The sequence below is a fragment of the Polyodon spathula genome, chromosome 2 (assembly GCF_017654505.1).
Source record: "Polyodon spathula isolate WHYD16114869_AA chromosome 2, ASM1765450v1, whole genome shotgun sequence".
NCBI lineage: Eukaryota > Metazoa > Chordata > Actinopteri > Acipenseriformes > Polyodontidae > Polyodon > Polyodon spathula.
The window spans coordinates 76,959,266-76,973,507 of record NC_054535.1 but is presented as its reverse complement, the minus strand read 5'-3'; the positions used below and the strand labels follow the sequence as shown (position 1 = coordinate 76,973,507).

The 14,242-nt window shown below is 36.6% G+C and overlaps 1 protein-coding gene across 1 annotated transcript in view; it reads left to right on the top strand.

Annotated features, from left to right (window-relative positions):
* The window catches only part of LOC121300850 (ras-related protein Rab-3C), a 41,722-nt gene that overhangs the window by 1,196 nt on the left and 26,284 nt on the right, over nucleotides 1–14,242 (top strand). Inside the window, exon 2 of the mRNA XM_041229795.1 lies at nucleotides 2,909–3,136. Coding sequence (XP_041085729.1) covers nucleotides 2,909–3,136 — 228 coding nt within the window. The remainder of the gene's footprint in view (nucleotides 1–2,908; nucleotides 3,137–14,242) is intronic.

Sequence of the window (14,242 nt, the reverse complement as noted above, 5' to 3'; positions counted from 1 at the left end):
TAAATATATAGCATCCTGGAAAAAGGTGTTGGACCACCCCTGCTGGCTTGTGGTGCATGGGGTGGGACATGTATTGTCTATTGAACACACTCAGACCCCCTTGTTTAATACACTAAGGTATTTAGATGTCTTGCAAATGCATTGATGCCGCAAATGTTTCCATTTGCTAGAAAACATGTTTTTTTTTTTTTTTGCAATGGGAAGTTTCAGGACTGATATGATATATGTCTTGTCAATTATTACTGTAGAAACCTATTGCTGAGGTTAAATGTATAGGTTCAATTCTGCATTGGTAGTAAATGGATAACATTTTATAAAAATCTTTTTGAAAGTAAACAAGGGGTATAAGTGGGATTAACAAGCCAGACATGTCTAACCTGAGTCGGTCGTCATTCCTAGAAAACTGGTAACATTGTGTTATCTGCTCATGTGGAATACATGCAGAAACCTTTTAAAAATACTACACTCAGTCAGTCTAGAGTAGTAGTAAATAACTAACTATATTGAAATATTTTACATTTATTCAAAGAACTAATGATTATCAATTCAGGGATACCAAGAAATGTGTCTGTAACGTCATTTTTATGCTCTGTTGAATACGTCTGTCTGTTGAACACCTAGAGAAGATTCTTATTATGGAAGTAATTCATTGTATTCTGGAGTACACTTATCCTGTAAGTGGAAGATATTGCAATTAGCGTGCTCTGTCTATAAATCTGTGCATCTGTGTTTATTGAATTACCAGGGTCACGCATTGGCAACATTTTTGTACAATTACCTGAACATGTTTGCAAAAACACAGATTAGCAAAATTACCTTGAAGATTACCTCAATTGTCTGAAATTCTATTTTACAATTACCAACCGTCTTCTGTGTTGCTGTCGAGGATTTAATACACCAACAGCCCTTTATTTGTGCTATGTACAGTACATTATATATGTAAATGTACAGAAATGATCATTATTTCTTGATTGAGATTTGGAAAGTCTTATACACAATTTTGCTGTAAGTATTGTGATTAACCAAACAAATAGATTTTGCTAACACCCCTGGTCCCAGTTACTTTGGAGGAAAGAGGTTGTTAATGTACACTACCATTCAAAAGTTTGGGGTCACTTAGAAATGTCCTTGTTTTCGAAAGAAAAGCAAATTTGTTGTCCATTAAAATAACATCAAATTGATCAGAAATACAGTGTCGACATTGTTAATGTTGTAAATGACTATTGTAGCTGGAAACAGCTGATTTGTAATGGAATATCTACATAGGCGTACAGAGGCCCATTATCAGCAACCATCAGTCCTGTGTTCCAATGGCACATTGTGTTTGCTAATCCAAGTTTATCATTTTAAAAGGCTAATTGATCATTAGAAAACCCTTTTGCAATTATGTTAGCACAGCTGAAAACTGTTGTGCTGATTAAAGAAGCAATAAAACTGGCCTTCTTTACACTAGTTGAGTATCTGGAGCATGAGCAATTGTGGGTTCGATTACAGGCTCAAAATGGCCAAAAAAACAAAGAACTTTCTTCTGAAACTCGTCAGTCTATTCTTGTTCTGAGAAATGAAGGCTATTCCATGTGAGAAATTGCCAAGAAACTGAAGATCTCGTACAACACTATGTACTACTCCCTTCACAGAACAGCGCAAACTGGCTCTAACCAGAATAGAAAGAGGAGTGGGAGGCCCCAGTGCACAACTGAACAAGAGGACAAATACATTAGAGTGTCTAGTTTGAGAAACAGGTGCCTCACAGGTCCTCAACTGGCAGCTTCATTAAATAGTACCCACAAAACACCAGTCTCAATGTCAATAGTGAAGAGGCGACTCTGGGATGCTGGCCTTCTAGGCAGAGTTGCAAAGAAAAATCCATATCTCAGACTGGCCAATAAAAAGAAAAGATTAAGATGGGCAAAAGAACACAGACACTGGACAGAGGAAGATTGGAAAAAAGTGTTATGGACAGACGAATCGAAGTTTGCGGTGTTCGGATCACAAAGATGAACATTCGTGAGACGCAGACCAAATGAAAAGATGCTGGAGGAGTGCTTGACGCCATCTGTCAAGCATAGTGGAGGCAATGTGATGGTCTGGGGGTGCTTTGAAGGTGGTATAGTGGGAGATTTGTACAGGGTAAAAGGGATCTTGAAGAGGGAAGGCCATCACGCCATTTTGCAACACCATGCCATACCTTGTGGACGGCGCTTGATTGGATCCAATTTCCTCCTACAACAGGACAATGACCCAAAGCACAGCTCCGAACTATGCAATAACTATTTAGGGAAGAAGCAGTCAGCTGGTATTCTGACTATAATGGAGTGGCCAGCACAGTCACCAAACCTGTCACTCAAACCTATGGAGCTGTTGTGGGAGCAGCTTGACCGTATGGTACATAAGAAGTGCCCATCAAGCCAATCCAACTTGTGGGAGGTGCTTCAGGAAGCATGGGGTGAAATCTCTTCATATTACCTCAACAAACTGACAACTAGAATGCCAAAGGTCTGCAAGGCTGTAATTGCTGCAAATGGAGGATTCTTTGACGAAAGCAAAGTTTGAAGGACACAATTATTATTTCAATTAAAAATCATTATTTCTAACCTTGTCAATGACTATATTTCCTATTCATTTTGCTATATTTCCTATTCAAACTCATTTCATGTATGTTTTCATAGAAAACAAGGGCATTTCTAAGTGACCCCAGACTTTTGAACAGTAGTGTACTTTATATTTTTTGTTTGGAAATCTGTGTTTCAGCAGCGTTTGTTAATGGCTGCAATACTTATTGCTTTCTGCAGCAAGACAAAATCTATTCTAAAATGAACATGACAAATGTTGTTTAAACCAAAAGTGATGTGAATTCATTTGGGGTTTTGCCATGGATCGTAACGGCTTCTTCTATCTTTATTTTCAGATGGCGGCTGCTCAAGATACAAAATTTAGCCAGAAGGAGTCATCTGATCAGAACTTTGATTACATGTTCAAACTGTTAATTATTGGCAATAGCAGCGTAGGAAAAACATCGTTTCTTTTCCGTTATGCTGACGACGCCTTTACTTCTGCGTTTGTAAGCACCGTCGGCATCGATTTCAAAGTCAAAACTGTCTACAAGAACGAAAAAAGAATTAAACTACAAATATGGGTAAGTTCATCCATCTGTACCAAAGCTTCTAATGCTAATTTAACAGTGCTGAAGAGTCTCTTGGGTGTATTTCTGTCTGAAAATTATTAATAGTTAAAACAAAGGTGGAATGAAGATCCTGACCTCCTTTTAGATCTTTTAAACAAACAGCATTAATTAATTTTGAATATAAAAAAAAAAAAAACTCAAATCTTTATTTTATGGTTTTCTATTTGTACTGCTCAGTATTATTACTACCATACAAGGTTACTGATTTAACAGCGGCATATCTCCTGTCATTCAGTGTGATTAAACACACTAACTTAGGTCTGAGCACGAAGCCTGTGCTGTGGATAGAATTTTGAGGTCCAGTAGTAAGATCTTCCCTTCCCCTGTCATTTCAATTTCTGTCTACCCATCAGGACATTTTTAGATGGGTTATTTATGGGCTGTTAATTTCCAAAACCTTCCAGTGTTAACTGGTTGATAACACAGTGATATGTGTTGTGTTTTTAATCCCATGAGAAACTAAGGTGTTGCTGCCTTCTTCGTTCTATCATCACAAGCTGTGGCATGTGGGGCCCAGGCAGGAGTGGTGGAGGCTCATTTAGGGAGGGGTGGTGGTCTATATAACGCCAATCTTAATGGTTTCCCTTCAGCTTACCAGTAACATGTTGATCCAATGGGTTACTGGTTCAGTCACCCATATTTGTCAAAATATATTACAATATTAAATATTAATAAAGTTGTAAGTGTGTATTATTATTTTGATAATTCCATACACTGGGTATCAATAGCTGACCACTAGTAAAAAATAGTACATAACTTGTCCATCCCAACAATAAATACTTGATGAATGCTGGTTCCCCAAGTGTGCGCATTTGAATTTGTTTGTAAGGTGATTGTATGCATTGCCCTGTATCAAAGGTGCTTCAGGCTGTCGATGTAAGTCCTACGGTGTTCTTTTTTTAGTTTTATCCTGGCAACTACTGACACATTTGTTTCTGTTGTTGTAATAACAGATTTACAGTCAAAGGGGCAGTGTACTGGAATACTGTTCTCATATGCTTATTACCCCAGTGTTCTTTACTTTTGTCAAACACTTAAATGCATCCTCAAGTTAAACCAGTTTTTGAAGTGGTGAAGTGAAGTGCACTTTTCACTGCTTAGAAAGTCACAATATTAGCATATTATTGTATGCATTTGATTTTTACAAGGTGGGGGGAGAGCAGGAAAAAAAAATCACAATATAACACGACTATTTTAGTTTGTAGCAGACTTTTGAAAGCTCTGATCATTAAAAGGGGTAGTAGCAGCTCAGACACATTGGATCATACATAGAAAATTAGCTTCCTACGGTGTGAGGAGTCATTTAAGACAAGGATATGGTGAGTTTGACCCCTGTAAAAAAGGCCACTAACAAGGCATACATTCTGAAAGTAGCTTGAACACAGCTTTATGTTAGCCCCCCCCCCCCCCCCCCCCCCCACAAAAAAAAAAAAAATGAACACATTTTCTGTCATTCCTGGCAACTCTCCTATGACGAAGCAGATTAACTTTGTTTTCCTATGGCTGTATGAAAGTAATAAGTCTGCTCCTTGGCTTAATTAAGAGCTTGAGATTTAATAATTTTACATGGTCTTCGATCCCCTCTCACTGCGCCAGAGGACATGTCTCAAAGTTTCTCTATTAAACTTTATATTTTCAGACAGTCTTTACTTTTCTAACCTTTTGAAATGGAACTGATTAATGCAGTCAAACAATTCCAGTGACCATGTTTTTATTTTGATCAAAATCTAATTCTTCAATTTTGAAGCAATTCTATGAACAAAAGTATAGCAATCTGGGTATATTACAGGTTTATAGAATTATGAGTGGAAAATCTGCATGAGAAGAATAGACTGAGGCTGAAAGCCAAGGTCTGTCTATGCCCTATGATTTTATTTTTTTAACACAGGGGACATCAGCTGTACTGATATTGACATAAAGCAATTGAAAACAAAAACTCAATACGGTACAACTCAATGTAATTAATGGGGTTTCTCTGTGACGTGTCATAGCATACAATTTAATGTAATTTATTACCTGAAGCATATACTGGGCATGTTTCAAGTATAATCAATGCATTGCATTTTCCATACATATTATGATTCTATTAGTGTCAGTCATGTATATTCCCTTTGGGTTATAAATATTAACATTCCAGTCAACTAAAGAATACAAAATTGCTCCAAATTGTTTTAGTATGGGTATAGATTGTAATTAATGTTGTAAGTCTACACTGTTAATTGACACTTACAAAAAACTATTAAAGATTTCATAAATTAAACTATATATCTAATATATATTTATGTTGTGTTATGGTAAAGATGGCTGTAGAGGTGACGTCAGACCAAAGAAGCAATACACCTTCAGCTGGAGGTACGAGGCTGAAAAGGCTGCACCCGTATATTTATTAAACAAACAAAAGTAACAAAATAAAGACTTTTAAATAAATGTTAACCTATATGTGTGGTTCTGGGGGTGGTACTATGCTTGTGCACTCTATCATCTTCTTCCACCAATTAAATCTATTCTATTTAAACCTTAGTCACCTCCTCCTAGTTGTCTTGTGTTTTTCATTTCCTCCTCCCTCCTCCTCCTCTAGAATCTCAGACCGCCTTTGCATCGGTCTCCTCTGGGAGGTTAGTGATTCCACTTTCTCCAACCCTTTGTTAAGCATTGCTTCATTTACCTCATAGAGGAGGGTTCTCCATGAGTCAGAGGAGACCCCTGGTCAAACCCTCCTTTAGCATGCATGATCCTTTGTCTTCTTCTGTTTTAGGCTCTGATGCCTCTATTCATGTGAGGGCCCCAAGAGGTGGAACCCCTCTTGCTTGTCGGATCTCCTCAAAGACAGTGACCCCTCTCCTGTTTGTTGGGTCTCCTCAGTGACGAAACCCCCCTTCTATTATGCTGGGCTTTTGTAGAGGCAGAACACCCCGCTCTGTGTGTACTAACATCTTCTAACTTTGTGTCCTTTCCGGTTTGTGAGCATCTTTGTATGTCGGGTCACCTCAAAGACGGTGGCCCCCCTCCTGTATGTCAGGTATTCTCAGCGACGGAAACCCCCTACTGTATATGTTGTGCCATCGAAGAGTCAGAACCTCTTTTATGTGTTAATATTACTAACCAATGCTTTTCTTTCTGATTCACGAGCCTTCGTTTGTCAGGTCGTCTTAGAGACTGTGACCCTTCTCCTGTTTGTTTGGTTTCCTCGTTACTAACTTGATGTCCTAAAACATCACTGCAGGTGGCCTTGTTCCGTCCTGTGAATATGCAAAACAAACATCTCAAGGGCCAAAACCAATAAACACAGAATGTAAAATGAACAAGTATATTCGTATCTCGCATAGCAATTGTTTTTCTCTTACTGCAACTGTCTTTCTGCCTCTAACACTCTCCGTCAATGAGCCCAAAGTGGGTCCTGTTATTCTCTGTGTCTGGAGACTTAATTACCTATTAATCAAATAATTACCTTATTAAGGGTCCAGCCTCATTCTCACAAGAGTTACAGGGATGGGGTTTTAACCTCATCCACACCGACTACACATTATAAGGCTGGATTTTCGCCGGTCTCAAATAATAAATAACAATGCCGGATGACTTTCATCTGCCCGCACACAAATACAATATAATAATAATAATAACACAAATGAAAATAATACATAAATATATATAAGGGGTGAGCACCCTGTCACATGTGTTTATAAATTATTATTGTTTATTGTGTTAATAAACATTATTTATATATGAAAAGAGCAATGACACTTCTGACCTATTTGTAAAACAACATGGTACCATGCATTTCACTAGATCAAATATGTTTCTGTAGGATTCACCTTAAATAATGTGGCTTTAATTTAGCTTTGTATTACAAAAGCTAGTTGAAAGGCTCATTTTCAGATCCAACATCTTCATAAGCAATTATAAACCTTTGGTCAAAAACCAGGAAGACTTTAAACCAGGAGCAGAATGTTTGTCCTTTACAGACATTATAGGGAAAACCTTGAGGAGCAAATTACATTTTTTTTTAAATTTCCCTGGGGTTGCCAGTACAGTACATGCCAAGTAAAACAAAATTATGAGCTGTACTAAAATAGAAATCATTTTAATATTTAAAATAAGAAAATGCACACAAGAAGTTTGTACAGTATTTGAAAGGAAGGACACAGAACCAAAGCAGTTTTAAGGAAATAATAAATTAAACCTATTTTAGTGTAGGTGCCAACAGAACATAAGATTTGTTTATTTTATTTTATTTTTTTGCAAACTTGTTACTTTAAGAGATTTAATGTATATAGTCAGCATTTCTGCTGAAAACAAGCTGAGCTTTTTTAAAAGAGTGAGATTTCCTGTTTGTAATGTACCTAAATGTGTATGATAAATATATTTATTTCAGTTTAGTTGAGTTTGGTTTTCATCTTTTGATTTTCAGGCTACTGAGTTTTATGTACGCTAGAAAGCAAAGCCGATTTAAAATAAATACATCGGTCCTGCTTGAAATACGAATCTGTGTACACCAGCGAGCAAAAAAACACTGAAACAAAGCATGTTCAAGACTGTTCATTAAAATAAAATATAGATTTAGTTCTTATGGATCTCTTCTGGTCACATGAATGAATCTCATCCATTTATCTTGTAGACTGGATTCATGTGATATATTTTTAGAAACCCCAGTAATTTATCTTTGTCATTGAAATGATTAGCTTTCCTGGTAATCTCTTTTCCTCTTGCTGGCCTTACTGAATGAGAGACATATTGACCAAAACAGCAAATGTTATAAATTTACTTACTGTATAAAAATTGAGTTACAGGAGCGCCTTCTATATTTCACATGCTAAAGGTCGTGCTGTATATGTGTGGAAATGCTGGGTAGAGGAGTGTAGAATGATGTGCTGTGTGGCATTGGTGGTTTTTAGGGATGGTGCATTAATATGTGATGCAGATCAACAACTTGTAGACATCAATCACTAGACAGTTCTGCAACATCCTGTTGTAATATTCCAGAACTAAAATATACCAGACCTACAATTTCATCCGCTTGGATACAGGTATAACCAGGATCACCTGTTGTTTTTTAAAGCTGCAAGATATTAATCAGCAACCCTCAGTGATTACCCTCCCATTGAAAGCATCTTTAATCAGCAGGTAGAGTCGAGCTTGAGTATGAAGGAGTGTTCAAGGTAAACTCTGCATCTGTAATAGATTTTCATGAGGCTGAAACATTTAAAAATAGTGGGCATGTTTCAGATGCATTTTAAAAACGTTGCTGATATTAAGGAAATATTGCTTTGAAGTATATAATGTGCATCTCATTATAATAATAACAACAGCAACCCCAGTTTTGAATTCAAGGATGTTTTCACAAAGCCTTGTCATAATTGTAAAATTAGTGTACATTATGTGGTGGTCATCAGTAACTAAAGCCAAAGTGAGTTATGCAATCAGGAGCTTGCTTGTCCAAATGCCGATCTTGGCTGGGGACCCATAGGGCTGCATTGGCCTTTGTGCTCCCACTGCTAGGGAGAAAAATCACAGCAACCTCTAATAGTCAGGCTATAGACCAGGTTGAACTCTCTCCAAGCTTCAGAAGCTTGGTTCACACAGGTGAAAAAGGCAATTGACCTGACAGTGAATGCATATTTAATATCTAACACATTTTCTGCATTTTATTTTCATTTAATGAGTATTATTTTAACTGGATTTGCTGATGTCATGAACATTTCCACTGGGGTTGAAGCATGAAGAAATTCTTCGGTGAAGCAAATAGACTTGGAGTTGTAGGCAGATCCAAGAAATACCAGGTTCTCATTGCCATCGAAAGTTACATTTCACTGATTTAAAATATTAAGCTTGATTAATTTTGTTTTTAAAGATTAAGTGCTTCTGAATAAAGAATACAAAGTGACATTTTTGTAATCATGGAGTTATGAGTTGAGAGTGCTTTCATCAATTAGATGTTTTCTTTAATTATGAAATATTTACTATTTCTGGCCATTCTTAATGAGATTTGTCAGTGTTAATCTTTAAGCAGCAGGGCTTTTGAATTAATTATATATTAAAAATATAATAAATTCTACAACAAGAAAAGGCCTTTTGGCCACTTATGCTCACTCGCTATGGTGCCAGTGTGGTCCGTTAGCACTCAGCAGAGGAAAAACAAAAAACCCTAACCAGGTTAGCAGAGGAAATTAAACCTCTGAGAATCCGTGGCTAAATGGACCCCCCTTCCTCCTTTTTTTATGGTCACAGAGAGGGTTATACTTATTGTTCATGACAGCATCCAGCCTGTTGAAGCATCCGATAGTCTCTGCTTCAACAACTCTCACCAGCAGCCTGTTCCAATGGCTCTCCACCCTTTCCTTGAAAAGGCTCCTTCTCCCATCAGTTCTGAATAGGCCCTCCTTCAGCTTCCACCCATGGCCCCTGGTTCTGCTCTCTGTGACCTGTGAAAAACATTTCTCAGCAGTTACTTTGTTAAACCCCTTGACAATTTTAAATGCCTCTATTAAGTTGCCTCTGACTCTCCTTCTTTCTAGGCTGTACGTTTTCAGCTCTTTCAATCTATCTTCATAAGACATACCCTTCAATCCTGGAATTGATCGTGTTGCTCTCCTCTGTAATGCCTCAATGTCTTTCTTATGATATAGGGACCAGAACTGTACACATTATTCTAGGTGTGGTCGTACCAGTGCATTGTATAATTTTAATTATATATTTTTTTCTAGCTAACTGTTGTTTCAAAATTGCTATCCTTGCAAAGGTGCTGATTCTTGGTAAAGATCAAATGTGAACATTGTTGCAGTAAATGATACAGGTTCTAAGGGTGCTTAAGACGGAAGTCTAGAAGCTTTGTAAAATCCCAACATTACATTAGTCTTTGGCTAAGAGTTCACCTCTCAGAAAGCAAGCGTTAGCCGAAGTGTTAAGACAGAGTTGACCCCCGGACACAGTATGTCAAGGCCAATAATTATATCAATTAATAAATACAAATGCATTTATTACTTATGTCAAAAACAAAGAAATTAACAGAATAACTAAGAGAAAAGCAATATGCAAGCATATGCTAATAAGCTGTACTAATAAACTAATGGACAAACTAACATTAACCCTTAGCTTTCCATTTATTCAGCACTTATCAGGCGAGTCAGGTCCAATTTATTTTTACATGCACTGGTTATTTTACACGCACTGTTTAATTTACACGCACTTGCAAAAGGACACTAACTGTATCTTTATTCTTTTGTTTAGAGTACTATTAAACAGATCACTCTTTTTATCACCAAACTCCTCAGGGAATCCAAGTGTGCTATTTTTTATTAAGGCACTGAATTGCAAAAGGACACTCAGTACTGTATCTCCAGCCAAGCCCCACCCCTTGTTTGCACCTTGTTACAGTACCTATTTCTGTTATGCTGAGAGGTTACCGTGAGCTAGTTTTATTAGAGACAGCTTTGAATCTCCTCAGGGAACAAGTGTGCTCTGAGTACGTACTTGAAAAACAAACCAAGAAAAACAGATTCTTGTATGAATACACTTTTTATGTCATTTTTATAATTTCAATGAACTTCTACTATCAATCTTTTGTAGTCATTTTTGTATTACTTTAGTATAAATACATGTTAATTTGGATTCATATGTTGTTTTTTTCTGACTTTATGTAAACGAAAAGACACACATTTGCCCGTTTTCCCATTGGAAATAGTGATATTTTGAAATATCACTGTCCTGGTCACAAAAGCAAAGTCTGTGGGGAATAATAGCCATTTTCTATACTTTTGAGGCATAAGCAATTAGGAAATAACACTTACTACCCAGGAACAAAAAATAAATAAAAAATTGTTACACGGTGTAATAGAAGAAATATGGACATCTAGCCCTCGAGAGATGACCAAATCTAAGTATGACCACGATTATGAGTAGGCCTTGTAACATGCTGAATAAAATCAAGGGAATCCAAAAGCAGAATAAAAATTCTATGGTCATTGTATCAGATTCATTATTGAAATCCCCAAGCAGTAAAATCCTGTCATAATTAGCAGATAATACAGACAGGATTTACACAAATTCAGACAGAAAAGATTGATTGGGTTTTGGATGGCGATAGAAAAATACAATAAGAACTGGAAGTTGACTATCAGACACACAGCTGCCCATTTATTTTGGCAATTTCCATTTTAAAAATGATCTTTTTTTGGAAGATTTTTCATTCTTAGCCCTCAAATAACTTAAATAACAAAAATAACAATGTGTTTACAATTGTAGCATTATAATATAGATCACAACATAACATATTTATGGCAGCATTATATAAGTATAAATAACATCATTGTTTACAATGGCAGCATTGTAATAACATTAAAATACTTGTGCAGGCATGTAATTTTTTAGAAATAATTTTCTGTGTGATCATAATTATGTCCTTAAATTCTCTATATCTTAACTGTAATACAGCTATAAATCTCTCTAACAAGCCTCCATTAGTAATTGTAATCTCGCAAGCGGGGTCTCCAAGAGAAATGTAGGAATGTGCTGTCACTCAGTAGTTGAGACGGGTTTAAAATATTCAGAATGAATCAATGATAGATACAAGTCAGGAAGGCGGGACATTGCCCAGCAGCACTGGGAAATGTATTTATTATTATTTTTGTAGTAGGTTTTATTTGTTAATGGGGAAAGGGTAAAGTCAAAGTGAATTGATTAACCATTTCCACAGTTTTTTTGGTGTTTATTGGCTAACCACCGATTTTCATTTTTTTTTGTATCGGGGGTGTTTTATCGGGTATTATCGGTTAAAACCGAAAATCAGAAGCCCTATTTATAATCTACAATAAAATCATTGATTAAAGCTGCTTTGTTTGATAATTCTGGCCAATATGTTTTCTGATTACACCTGTTTCTGAATTAAAAGCCGCTTCTTGTGGCTTCTTAAACAGCTACTATACTGTACATCACTGCCAACACTGTGGACATCCTGAATTTCTGAAAAGAAATGCTGAAGCATTCATTAATTTTGCAATTGATCTCAAAGGGCAATAAAGGTATCGATTACCAATGCAAGTGGTCCACATTTCAAATCTCTAAAGCATGAAGCATTGCAATAAGAGTGTTATGATGACCCATTAGGATGGGCTGGCTCTGTCTGAAAAGAATGTGCGAAATAATTATTTGCAATGTGTCGAAACGCATGAGCTGTGGTGCAATAGGTAGGAATAGGCTACCTGAATGTAGACGACCAGGTCATACAGTTACTGCTGAACAGGCTTGAAATACATCTTGTATTGCAATAAATTGGATGCAGTAGACACTTGCAGGGATTAAGTAAAAAAAAAAAAAAATACCTTAAAGGATTGCATTATATATATATTTTTTTTCATAAATTGACCTGCAACATGCCGGCTCACTATTTGCATATTTTGTTTCCAGTTTGCACAGAGTTCCTTTCGAGTAATAATGTTGAGCTGTATACTGGTAAGGATTGGACTTAAAATGATTTGAAGTTGAAAGATATGTGGAAATGTGTACCATTTAATGTTATCTTCTCTATCTGTTTACATAGAAAGCTTGCCTGCTACTAGTGTCCTCCCATGTGTCAGCAAATTCACAAAATTGACTCACAAAGCATTTACTCCAGTCCAGTTTTCTTTTTATTTCTAAATGGAAAACAAACTGGTAATTTTACAAATGAACACATTTAAAGTTCATCAGCATCACTCATTTATTTTTCCATTTAGAAGTAACTTTGGCAAGCACAAAACTGCAGTTAATTCTGAATGAATTTAGCCTTGTGCCTGTCACATAATTTGCTACATCAGGGTCTATCCCATCTTCACATGGATGCTTTAAATCTCTTATATAATAGACATTACACCGTTCCCATGGCGCATGCATTCCCCTCCTGGGACAGATGCTAAACTAGTGGTCAGGGTGAAACAAGCCAGTCGTTCTGCATTTATTCTTCTGCCTCAGCACTTGGAGGACAGTTAGCCCAGAACAGCTGTTGATTTTAGCTTACATTCAAAGCATAAGGCAGTTTCCATTTTCTGGAATAATTGAAGGTGAAGTACTGTTTTGAACTCGAAGGTTGTACTTGCTTTGATTTATCCCAGCACATCAACATTGCATGATTTGGGCTGCAGCAGGGCTAATCCAAACTTCATGCTGAAAGCTGGAGTAAAGATTATTTGTACTAATAATAAATAGCACTAGGAGAAAAAAGAAGCATACGTTTTAATCAGCGTCTTCTACTCTGTACTTCAATGGATAATACTGTACAGCTGCGTGAAACATTTACCTGACTAATACAGTTGTTGTTTCATGTGAATTTATATACATATTGGCTTCGACACACACCTATATTCTACCATAAGTCAAGTTTGATTGTGGTTATCATATAAAAAAAAATGAACCCTTCTGTTGCAGTTAAATATGAGTTCTATTGCATGTACAGGGAATTCAGTCTTTAAATTATAGTATGAATATAATGTATTGTAAATCCCAAATTGGCAAAATGAGTTAATACAGTCTTAGTTACACCGATTACACCACAGGACTGTGCATGTAGGATATGATGAGAGGCGAAGGTGAAGCACAGTCTTATTTTTACTTAATAGCTACATTTGAAGCTGTCATCCATTTATACAGAAAGGAATAATTTCAAATGAGAAACCTTTTAAATTGTCCCTCTTGCTGTATAAAGGATATATTATTGCCCGGTAACAGCACATCTGCCTGTTAACTTTAGGCTTTTTTCCTAATTTAATTTGCTTGCAGAAGTGCAAGACAAGCCTTATAAGCTCTGTTTTATTAAGGGTACATCAGTCCATCTGCTAAATGACTAATGTAGACTATCTAGGTCTAATTTATTGGAGCAATGAAGGGATAAAGGGCTAGACCGCCACCAGAAGGAATCAATAGCCTACATTGGTAGCTCCTAGAGAAAGGCCAGACACATGACTCTTCTAGACAGGCAGTTTAGCTGACTTGTCTGGTGTGCAGAAGGTAGTGCATTAACAAACGTGGCATTCATTTAGTTAATTACTTGAGTACAGACTCAGCATGTAACAAATTGTAATAGTTTTTTTT